Source organism: Cnephaeus nilssonii, assembly GCF_951640355.1.
Source record: "Cnephaeus nilssonii genome assembly, chromosome: 19".
NCBI classification, from domain to species: domain Eukaryota; kingdom Metazoa; phylum Chordata; class Mammalia; order Chiroptera; family Vespertilionidae; genus Cnephaeus; species Cnephaeus nilssonii.
In genome coordinates this window covers 1,330,415-1,342,105 of record NC_137090.1, presented here as the reverse complement: position 1 = coordinate 1,342,105, position 11,691 = coordinate 1,330,415, and the positions used below count along the sequence as shown (strand labels likewise).

Below are 11,691 nucleotides of genomic sequence, written 5' to 3'. Positions count from 1 at the left end.
GGGCCGGTGGGCAGGAGGACGCGGTGTCGGCAGGAAACAGAACCTTACTCAGCCCCGAGAAAGGCCGCCCGCCGCCCGCTGCAGCCGGCTGAGACCGGGTTGACGAGTCAGACCGAGAGGGACAAAGGCTGTGTGATCTCACTCCTCCGTGGAATCTGAAAACGCCGAACTCGCAGAAACGGAGAGTTTGGTTACCGGGGGCTGGGGTGGGGGAGGGGCGGGTGTTGGTCGGAGGTACAGACCTCCAGCCGGAGGGCGTCCCGGGAGCTGCACAGCGGGCGCGTCAGCGGGGCTGCGTTACATACGGGAGCGGACCTCAGACGTGCTCGCCACCAAAAGGGAATGAGGACAGGCCTCGGACACGATGCAACATGCAAGTGTATCACATCCACCCCTCGCCCCCAGTGGCACATGCTACCTATCAACCGCCTCAATGGGAGCTGGAAACAACGCTGAATTCTCTGTTTTTATTGTAAAAATGCATAACCTAGAACTTCCCAGGCTCCCCGCTTTCCGCGCACAGCTCCGCGGATTAAGCACATTCACAGGACACCCCGAGCTCCTCGCCCAACGGAAAGGCCGTCCCTGTGAGGCGCTCACTGCCCCCCCCCCCATGCCTCCTTCTGTGTCCTGTCCCCGTGGGTGGGACCAGCCAGGTCGGCCTGTCCGGGAACCACATGGGGTGTCCCTTGGTTCTGGGCTGATTGCACTCCGCACCGTGTTTTCAAGGTGCATCCCTTCCGTTCAGTCCATCTCTGAGCACCGACATTATTTTTATTTATTTACATGTGTGTTTGTTGGTTTCAGAGAGGAAGGGAGAGGGGGAGAGAGAGAGAGAGAGAAACATCAACGATGAGAGACAATCCTGGATCGGCTGCCTCCTGCACACCCCAAAGGGGATCGAGCCCACAACCTGGGCTGTGCCTTGACCTCCCGGTTCCTAGGTCGATGCTCAACCCCTGAGCCTCGGGCCGGGCTGCTTTTAAAACCCGCGCCTCCTCGCTGCTCCCTCCAGGTCTGCGTGGCACTCAGCGCCCTCTCCCGCCCCTGCTCTCCCTCCGCAGGAAGCACTTGCTCCAGTTCATGGTGGGCAAGAAGCACCTGCTGGGGGTGGACGACGCCCTGTTCCGGTCCTGGTTCAGCCTGCTGCCGCTGAGCAGCCTGGCCGCCTACCTGCAGGAGTTCACCGACCACCTGGCACGCTTCCCCGCGCGCGTCCTGGACTGTCTGCTGGGCACCTGGTACCGGCTGCAAGGGCTCAAGGACGTCTCCCTCGGAAACCTGGAGGTCTGTCGCCTGCGCAGGCGCCGAGGGCTCGCTTAGCAGAGGCGCCCCGGCCAGTGAGCGTGCAGAGCCCTGCGTCCTCTTCCCGGGAACCTGACGGGCTCCTTACAAACCGTGCACTGCGCCCGGGGGCATGGCTCAGGGGTTGAACTTCGACCCATGAACCAGAAGGTCATGGTTCGGCTCCCGGTCAGGGCCCAGGCCCGGGTTGCAGGCTCGATCCCCAGTGTGGGGCGTGCAGGAGGCGGCCGATGGATGTTTCTCTCCCTCCTCCTCTGCTCTGTAAAAGTCAATGACAAATATTCTTCTTTTAAAGGGAGAAACTGTGCCCTGGGAGGCTGCCTGTTTCTTCCGTTTCAGTAAAACCCTCGCCGTCCCTGGTTATGTCTGCGCCAGGCGGGGGGGACGCCACCCCATGCCTGGGGACACGGCGGCCATCTTCCTCTCCCTTTTCGGGGGTGGGAACAACTGTAGAACTCTAAGCCCCACCTTTATTCCTGGGAGGTCAAGTTTAGCACCTGAGCACCTTAAGACACACCCAGAGGACGGGGTGTGTGCGGCTTCGTTCTCGCGGGGCGGCGGCCCGTTCAGCGGAGACTGCGGTGCCGGATCATCGCTGCTGTTTCTTCCCTTCACCCCCAGGACATGGACGTGACGCTGAAAATGCTGCTGTACCTGCTGGACATGTTTCAGGACCAGTAAGTGGCGAAGCCCAGGCCGCCCGTCGCCACGTGGTGCCCCCGGGTGTCCCGGAGCCGCCGCCACCATCCGAGGGCCCCACCCCAACGCACATCCCCCTTCTTGGAGTTATTGATGTGATCATCCTGGTTTTTTGTTGTTTTTTAATATATTTTTTCTTCATTTGAGAGAGGAAGGGAGAGGGGGGAGAGACAGAAACATCCTGCAGGGCCCATACTGGGGACCGAGCCCACACCCCGGGTCCGGGCCCTGACCGGGAATCGCACCCCGACCTCCTGGTTCATGGGCCGACACTCAGCCACTGAGCCAGGCCGGCCGGGCTGTTTGCTTTCTGTCTTGGTCACAAGTTGGCGATGGCTGGGATTGCCCTGCGGTTACGCTGTGCACGGGCCCAGGAGGTGCCTCCGCCCGGGTGTTTACCCGGAGCACCGGCCCTGGCGGCGGGCGCTGTTTCCCGTTTCCCGGGACCCGTGATTTCCCATCACTCTCTGCTGCGCAGGGTCCTCGAGGCGCCCTCGGTGCCGTCCTACCTCACCGTGTGCCTGAAGCTGCACGAGGCCGTCTGCAGACTTGCCAATGGCCGGACGACTCACGAGCTGCCCGCCTCGTCGGCCGAGATCATCTGCCGCGTCATCAGGCTGAAACCGGTGGCGGTGAGTGGGGCACGCCCTGGCGGCCCAGCGGCTCCCCGCGGCTCTGCGTGGAGGATGCCGTGTGAGCCATGCCCTTGGCCCGGCTCCTGTGGAGGGAGGGAGTCGCCGTGCAGATTGTCAGGTGACGGGCAGTTACAGAGCAGAGCAGGGGGCCGGGCGGCAGGTGACCCCCCAATGCACATCCACGGGCGTCTGTCCACTGAGCTTCCCCCACACTGAAAAAATATAGATTTCTATTGACGTCAGAGAGGAAGGGAGAGGGAGAGAGAGAGAAACGTCCATGATGAGAGGATCATGGACTGGCTGCCTCCTGCACGCCCCACACTGGGGACCGAGCCCGCACCCCGGGCCTGTGCCCTGACTGGGAACCAAACCCTGACCTCCTGGTTCACGGTTGGCGCTCAGCCCCTGAGCCACGCCAGCCAGACGCCCCTCCACTTGAATGTTAACAACAGCAGAGGCCGGACCAGGACGAGTCTCTCTCTCCCCCTCCCTCCCCACCTCCCCTTTGCTAACAGGACTCCGCGGAGGCGCAGGGCAGCGACACTGGGACCAGGGCCGCCGTGGGGGACGTGGTCCAGGGAGCCCTGAGCACCACGAGGGCGTGGCTCGCGGGGACCTTCAAGCAGAGCATGTTCAGCAGCTCCTATGCCGCATCCGTCAGGTTTACCTACAGCCAGGAGATCCAGGTGAGCTGGCGACCCAGCACCGGGCCTCGGCGTGTGTCCGTCCTGGGGGACCTCGATGGGGGTCTGTCCTGGGCCCGGGCCTTGGGCCCCACCCCCAGCGGGATCTGCAAGGCCAGAGCTGGTCAGGCCGCCGGCCGGAGCCCTGCAGGGGCAGACCTTGTGGGGAGGCGCTCTGGGGCGGGGCGGGGGCACTGGGTCTGACTCAGTGCTGAGGTTATGAATGAAGTTTATGACGTTGGACGTGGAAGGAAAGGGTGCGCGCAGGCGCTGCTTGAAGGGAGGCTGGGCAGAATGGCATCTGAAGTGAGAGAGACCTGAGCCCCAAGGTGGGCGGTGGGGTTTCCAGGGCAGCAGGCGTGGAATAGAATACGGCCACGGCGGAGGACGGGGGACCCGTTGGCCACGGGAGGGCAGGGGCAGGGCGGCCACGGGCAGGGCGGCTGTTGGGTTGGGCCTCGGGCTCACGGTACCACCTTGGGCTTGTGGGCAGGGGCTCCGCCAGGCTGGGCAGGGGCTCCGCCAGGCTGGGCAGGGCACCTGCTGGGGAAGCTTTTGCCACTCCCCTTTGGGTTTTTATTTTCGTTTTTTTAAACATATTTTCATTGATTTCTGAGAAGAAGGGAGAGGGAGAGAGTAACATCCATGATGAGAGAGGATCACGGATCGGTTGCCTCCTGCACGCCGCACAATGCTTCGAGCTCACAACCGGGCCTGTGCCCTGACCGGGAATCGAACCGGGACCTCCTGGCTCACAGGTTGCCGCTCAGCCCTGAGCCCCGCGGCGGGCGGGAACCTAACGTTTTCCAGAACAAAACATTGAGGGGTTCTTCCCGAGCCACAGCCAGTTGCACGCGAAGGGCCGTGTGGTCCCAGGCCTTCGTGTTCCAGGGCGGAGGTGGCTGCCCTGCCCACTGCCCACGGGGCCCAGGGACAGCGGCCGGGTCCCCCGCAGGTGACCTCCCCCCCCCCCCAGCAGGGCAGCGCCCGCGTCCCCACAGCCGTTGGGAGACGGGTCGCGGCGCTTCCCTGTCCCTGACCTGTGCCTGCAGGTGTGGCGGCGGCTGGTGGAGATCCCCTTCCCCGAGGAGCACGGCTGGAAGGCGTCCTTGCTGGGGGACCTGGCGGGGCGGCTCAAGCAGGTACCAGGCCGGCGCCATGCTTCTCGGGGAGACCCGACACCCATGCCCGCCACGTCGCTGCTCCCGGTGCAGCCTCGCTGGGGGCCCGGATGGAATTCCAGAGAACGACAGGGGGGCAGGGGTCGCCACCAGGGGAACCCCAGGCACATGCAGGCCCCCAAGTGGCCGGTGGTGACAGGCGCCTGTTAAACCCGGTGGCGGGGGGCGGGGGTGGGGAGACACGGACCTGCTCATTGTGTAGTTCAGGTCCACGGCCCTCAGAAGTTCGAGGTGGATTTTGCTGTTGCTGTTACTCCTCACCGAGGGTGTTTTTTCATTGGTTTTCAGAGAGTGGAAGGGAGGTGGGGGGAGAGAGAGAGATATGATGTGAGAGGGACACATCGACTGGTTGCCTCGCGCACGCCCCTCACTGGGGATCCAGCCCACAACCTGGGCCTGTGCCCTGACCAGGGATCGACCCCTGACCTCCTGGTTCATAGGAGGTCAAAACTCACCCTTTGCTGCAAAATGCAGCGCAGGCGCCTCCTCTGCCGAGCGGGCGTGGCGCCTGCATGTGGTCTTGCTGTTGGTCTGGCGCGGGGGGCAGTGAGGACGGGCTGAGTGTGGGGCGGGAGGAAGGTCCCGTCAGTGGGGAACAGGTAGGAGAGCGGGAAAGTGAGAACCACGGGGCATCGGTGTCCCCGGGCTCGGAGTGCGCCCCCAGCCCCGCCCCTGCGCCCCGCAGGAGTCGCCGCGCAGGCAGATCGCCGCCTACTGCAGCACGGACTGGGCGGCCGCGGGCGCCGACGACAGCGTGTCCAGGTGCTTCGAGAACTGCGTCATCGAGGCCGTCAGCTCGGCCTGCCAGGTGAGCAGGCGCACTGGGCGCCTTCGGGTCCCACTACCTCGAGGTCGGCGGGGACGTCGGCGGGAAGGGCTGGCCGGGGCCCGCTGCCTCTGAGCCGGGACCTGGACCAGCTCCTGGAGATGCCGCTCAGATGGCCGCAGCGCGCCGCTGTGACGTGTGGCCAACTCAGCCGCGCACATGTGACCTCGAGTCCGGCGGTGTCCCCAACGCCCCGAAGGTCCCCGCGAAGTCCCCGCTCCTGGGGTGTGCTGTCCCCGACACCGCACCTGCGCAGCGAGAGTCGCCAAAGATTGACAACACGTTAATGGAAGAAAGTGACCCTACCCATCCACTTAGGGCAGGGGTCCTCAAACTTTTTAAACGGGGCCAGTTTACTGTCCCTCAGACCGTTGGAGGGCCGGACTATAGTTTAAAAAAAACTATGAACAAATTCCTGTGCACACTGCACGTATCTTATTTTGAAGTAAAAAAACAAAACGGCAAAAACACCCGCATGTGGCCCGCGGGCCGTAGTGTGAGGGCGCCTGGCTTAGGGGCTTTTTCTGCAAAATAGGGAGGTAGTCTGCCCCCATGCCTCTCAGGGGAAGCCTCCTTTGTATGCGTGGGTGCCTGTGCACGTGCATGTAGCTGTGTGTGTGTGTAGGCATGCGCACTTGCGTAGGCATACATACACATGTATGCACACATGTATAGGCATGTGCAGCTATGTGTAGACCTGCGCACACGTAGGCATGTGGGTGTGGGTATGTGTGTGGACATGTACACACACGTAGGAATGTGTAGATATGCACATACATGTAGGCATGCGGGTGTATGTGTGTAGACATGTACACATGTAGACATATGTGTGTGCGGGCATATGTGTGTAGGCATGCATGTGCATGTGTGTGGGCGCATGTGTGTGTTCTTTGGGGTTCTCTATAAGAAGCTCATGTCACCTGTGAATGGATTTTCTTCCTTCCAAGCTGGCGCCTGTCACGCCCGTCCTTGCTGTCTGCACGGCAGCAGCTCCAGCCGAGTTGCGTGGAGTCGAGGGGCCCTCGTCTTGTTTCTCTCTCCTTGAGGGGGGTCAGCTGGGCCGGAGGCCACAGGCCCTTCCCGGAGGGAGTGCCTCCGGCCGTGGGGTTCTTAGGAAAGGACTGGGATTGTGCCCAGTGCCCAGTGCTTTCCTTCGCCCATGGAGACGATCGTGTGACTTCTTTCTATTGAGACGATGTGTTACGTTACGTGTTTTTTATGTTCAACACACATTTCCTCCTGGGATAAATCCCATTTGGCGCTTAATCCTTTTTACAAGTCACTGGAAAAGGCTTTCTTTCATCCTCTTGTTAGTTTATTTAATCTGAACCTGAGGATCTTTTCCCGTTGATTTTAGAGAGAATGGAAGAGAGGGAGGGAGGCGGGAGGGAAAGTAGAGGGAGAGAGAGAGAGAAGATAGAGACACATCGATGAGAGAGAGACACATCGATTGGTTGCCTCCTGCACACACCTTGACTGGGGCCGGGATGGAACCTGCAACCCAGTTACGTGCCCTTGACTGGGAGTCGAACCCGAGACCCTCTGGTGTGCAGGCTGATGCTCTAACCATTGAGCACACCGGCCAGGGCCCTTGTATCCTTTTTTTTCCCTTTTATCCTTTTAAATACCAAAAAGTATCTGTTGTAAACTCTCTCTCTCTCTCTCTCTCTCTCTCTCTCCCCCTCCCTCTCTCTCTCTCTCTCTCTCCCCCTTAACTACTGAAACTTTTGGTAAAAACATTGCAGCTAAAGAAGGAAAGCATTTTGTGTCTTGATGGGGAAGCAGAAAGAGGCCTAAAATGCAGGCGTGTGTGTGTGGGGGGGGGGGGGGCGGCCGCGGCCAGAAGCGGGGTCGGGATGTAAAGTGCAGGTGCCCTGACGACTGCGGCTCCGTGTGGTGCTTCTCACGACAGGACAGCACAGTGCAGGCGGCGGGAGCGGGGCGGGCGGGGCGGGGCGGTGGGCTGTCTGTGGGTCCCCGTCTCCCTGTCTCCGGGGGTCACCGCTCAAGGACATTCACAGCGAAGCCAAGTCCCTAAGAAAAGGGAGGCGTTTTGTTTGGCACCTGTAAGACGAGTCACAAACGATTTCTGAAGCCGATGGGGTAATAACTGTCATTCAGAAACAAGCCAACTAAAAACACGGGTGCCTTCCTGAACTCCCGCCCCCTCCTCCTTCCCGTTAGTCGCAGGTCAGCATCCTGGAGGGCCTCTCCCACAGCGACCTGCGGCGGTTCGGGACCCTCGTGTCCGCTGTGGTCACCAAGTCCTGGCCCCGGTGCCGCGGCGAGGCCGTGGACGACCTGGCGGAGGTGCTGCGGTACCTGCTCACGGGGCCAGACGTCACGCATCTCTTCAAGCTCTACGGTGCGTCCTCGGGTGTCCACTCGCGTCCCGCGGACCTGCGGCGGGGTGGGCGCTGGACCTGACGCGGGGAGGGCGGGCGGATGTCCGGCGAGGAAGCCGATGCCCTGTCTGTGGGTGAGGACACCCTGAGGGCCCGTCCCTGGCGCAGGGCTGTGCTCAGCTGCTGTGTCCTCCCTGCTGGCCTGGAAGCAAAGTCCCCCTGAAGGTCCCCTTTTTCTTTCTTTTTTTTTTCTTTTTGAGAATCTTCACCCGAGGATATTTTTCCATTGATTTTTAGAGAGAGTAGAGGGAGCGAGGGGAGAGGAGAGAGAGGAACATGATGTGAGAGAGACACATCGATTGGGTCCTGGGCCAGGGATTGAACCTGCAATCCAGGTACATGCCTTGACCAGAAATCAAACCTGAGCTGCTGTGGTCCACGGGGCTGACACTCTAGGCCAGTGATCGGCAAACCGCGGCTCGCGAGCCACATGTGGCTCTCTGGCCCCTTGAGTGTGGCTCTTCCACAAAATACCACGTGCGGGCACGCACATACAGTGCGATGGAAACTTCGTGGCCCATGCGCAGAAGTCGGTTTTCGGCCTGGGCGAGTCTATTTTGAAGAAGTGGCGTTAGAACACTCAAAGGGCCAAAGAGCCGCATGTGGCTTGCGAGCCGTTGTTTGCTGACCACGGCTCTAGTCTAACCACTGAGCCACTCCGGCCAGCGCAATAGACCTTCACTTTTAAAAAAAATGTTTTCATTGACTCGAGAGAGAACGGAAGGGAGAGGGAGGGAGAGAGAAACATCAATATGAGAGGGCAACATCGATTGGCTGCCTTCTACACGCCCCCCACTGGGGATGGAGCCTGAGACCCAGGCCTGTGCCCCGACCGGGGATGGAACCGGAGACCTTCCGGTGCGTGGAGTGGATTTCAGACCTGCCCTCCTGAGTGTGACCCCCACTCGTGCTGCCTGGGCGTTGGGGCCGGGCGGCGGGGAGGTCCCGGGAACCCTCCGCTTGGTGGGGATGGGGGGACCTGGGCAGAAAGGGGGCCCCACGGGTTTTAGACTCTGTTCTCCACCTGGGCAGGCACCGACGAGAAGATCCTGGCGCACATCACGGAGGACGGCAAGAAGCTGATGGCGACGGCCGACTCGGTCTTCACCAAGGTGGCCGCGGACCTGCTGAGCGGCGCCTTGCCGGTGGGGCAGCTGGAGCTGATCAGGAGCCACGGGGCGCGGTTTCTGGACATCTGGGAGCTGAGTGAGTGCGGGGCGCCAGCTGCTGAGGGCGACGGGGGCGCGCTCACGGGGTTCCCAGAGGCTGGTCTTTGAGGGGCTCTTTTTGCCGCGAGAGTGACAGGACGGTTTCTTTTCTCTTCTTTTCCTTTTTGGAAAAAAAACCCAAAAGATGGATGAATTTATTTATTATTATTTTTGAAACAATCCCAACGTTCTAAGAAAATGGGAGCTACATTGAAAAGAACTTTCTAGAAAACCCTCCACCGGTGGAGAGTAGCTTGCCAGACGGATGCCCATCATCCTGAGGACTTGAGCGTGCATTTCCATAGGCCAGGCCTTGCCCCACAAGGCTACCCGGTCCCCACCGACGGCAGAAAACGAACCTTGATAGGTGGCCCCCTGGAATGTCCGTACCCCACAGGGTCTTGTCAGTGGTCCCAGGACTCTCATGGAGAGCAGCGGGATTCCGCGCGGAATCAGACGTGGCATTTTGTGTCACGTGGTGTCGACTCCTCGGGAAAATAGAACAGGAAAGTGATCAAACCGTGACCAAGTCCTGGTGCTCACCGGCCCGTCCCACGCTGCTGAGCACAGCGCCGGATGGAGGGGCTGGGCTCGCGGCCCTGAGCGTGCAATGCATCCTGGAAGAGGGAAGAAACGGTTGCCATGGAGAAGGATCGGTTCGTTTGTTCTATTGGGTAACTTTTTTTTTTTTTTGGCCAGAGAGAAAAAGCCTCTCGCCGCAGGAGAAGAAGCACGACATGAAGAAGGTGCTGGACTACAGGTGGGAGGAGCTGCAGTTCCTGCTGGAGGAGCGGGGCCGCGTGGACAGCCTGCTGAAGCTGTGCGAGGCGGCCAAGCCCTGGGTGCAAGGTGACTCGCATCCGACCTGTAACCACCAGGCGGCGGGGTCCGGGAGGTCCCGATGGGAACGTGCCCGGGGCCTGCTCTCCGAGGGCGGCTTCTGCAACGCGGTCATTTTAAGCAAAGCTGGGCGTGCCGCCTTGTGCTTTTCGGTGTTTCCCTCATGCCCCTCCCCCACTCTCTTTTTAAATATGTTTATTGATTGCAGAGAGGAAGGGAGGAGTGAGAGAGAAACATCAATGGTGAGAGAGAAGCATTGATCGGCTGCCTCCTGCACGCCCCCCATTGGGGATGGAGCCTGCAACCCGGGCCTGTGCCCTGACTGGTAATAGAACCCGGGATCCTTGAGTCCTTGTGCTGACACTCTATCCACTGAGCCAAACCGGCCAGGGCCCTCTCTTTTTTAAAAAAAGTTTTTTTTTAATATATCCTATATAATAAAAGGGTAATATGCAAATTGACCCTAACGGCAGAATGACCGGGAATAACCGGTCACTATGACATGCACTGACCACCAGGGGGCAGACACTCAACGCGGGAGCTGCCCCTGGTGGTCAGTGTGCTCCCACGGGGGAGCTCCGCTCAGCCACAGCTGGGCTGACAGCTCTGAGTGCAGTGGCGGTGACAGGAGCCTCTCCCGCCTCCTTGGCAGGTGGACACCCCCCAAGGGGTCTCAGACTGCGAGAGGGTGCAGGCTGGGCTGAGGGACCACCCTGAGTGCATGAATTTCTGTGCACCAGGCCTCTAGTGTATATATATACACTGGGTGGCCAGATTATTATGATCTCTGAACAAATAATAATCTGGCCACTCAGTATGTATGTGTGTGTGTGTGTGTGTGTGTGTGTGTGTGTATACACACACACATACATACATATATGCTAGAGGCCTGGTGCATGAAATTCGTGCATGGGGACGGCAGGGCATGTCCCTTAGCCCAGCCCGCACCCTCTTCAATCTGGGACCCCCTCGAGGGATGTCTGGTAGGATCGGGCCTAAACGGGCAGTTGGACATCCCTCTCACAATCCAGGACTGCTGGCTTCCACCTGCTCGCCTGCCTGCCTTCCTGATTGCCCCTAACCGCTTCTGCCTGCCAGCCTGATCTCCCCCTAACCACTCCCCTGTCAGCCTGATTGATGCCTAACTGCTCCCCTGCCAGCGTATTTGCCCCTAACTGCCCTCCCCTGCAGGCCTGGTCCCCCCCGACTGCTCTCCCCTGCAGGTCTGGGTCCCCCACAACTGCCCTTCCCTGCAGGCCCAGTCACCCCCAACTTCCCTCCTCTGCTGGCCTGGTCACCCCTAACTGCTCTCCCCTGCAGGCTTGATTGCCCCCAACTGCCCTCCCTTGCAGGCCTGGTCCCTCCCAACTGCTCTCCCCTGCTGGCCATCTTGTGGTGGCCATCTTGTGTCCACATGGGGGCAGTCATATTTGACCACATGGTGGCAGCCATCTTGTGTGTTGGAGTGATGGTCAATTTGCATATTACTCTTTTATTAGATAGGATAGAGGCCTGGTGCATGGGTGGGGGCCAGTTGGTTTGCCCTGAAGGGTGTCCCAGATCAGGGTGGGGGTTCCCTTGGGGCATGGGGCGGCCTGGGTGAGGGGCCTGTGGTGATTTTCAGGCCAGCCACGCCCCCTGGTGACCCAAGCGGAGGCCCTGGTATCTGGGATTTATTTATCTTTTATAATTGAAACTTTGTAGTCTTGAGCAGAGCCAAGCTTCCTGCTTGCTCCGTGGCTGCAGCCATTTTTGTTGGGATTTATTTATCTTCTATAATTGAAACTTTGTAGCCTTGAGTGGAGGCCTGGGCTGGCGGAGTGCAGAAAGCTTGGCTTCCTCCATCGCCGGGGGCAACTCAAGCCTCCTGCTCTCTCCAGCTCTATGGCTGCCGCCATTTTTTTTTTTG

General features: G+C 60.2%; 1 protein-coding gene across 5 annotated transcripts in view; it reads left to right on the top strand.

The window, feature by feature from the left end:
* Positions 1-11,691, top strand: part of RNF213 (ring finger protein 213) — an 87,732-nt gene that overhangs the window by 18,583 nt on the left and 57,458 nt on the right. For all 5 annotated transcript variants that reach the window (XM_079797876.1, XM_079797877.1, XM_079797875.1 and 2 more), the window contains 9 exons: positions 1,065-1,287; positions 1,927-1,982; positions 2,483-2,636; positions 3,155-3,325; positions 4,375-4,464; positions 5,189-5,311; positions 7,514-7,694; positions 8,767-8,940; positions 9,642-9,791. In XM_079797876.1, the coding sequence (XP_079654002.1) occupies positions 1,065-1,287; positions 1,927-1,982; positions 2,483-2,636; positions 3,155-3,325; positions 4,375-4,464; positions 5,189-5,311; positions 7,514-7,694; positions 8,767-8,940; positions 9,642-9,791 (1,322 nt within the window). The remainder of the gene's footprint in view (positions 1-1,064; positions 1,288-1,926; positions 1,983-2,482; positions 2,637-3,154; positions 3,326-4,374; positions 4,465-5,188; positions 5,312-7,513; positions 7,695-8,766; positions 8,941-9,641; positions 9,792-11,691) is intronic.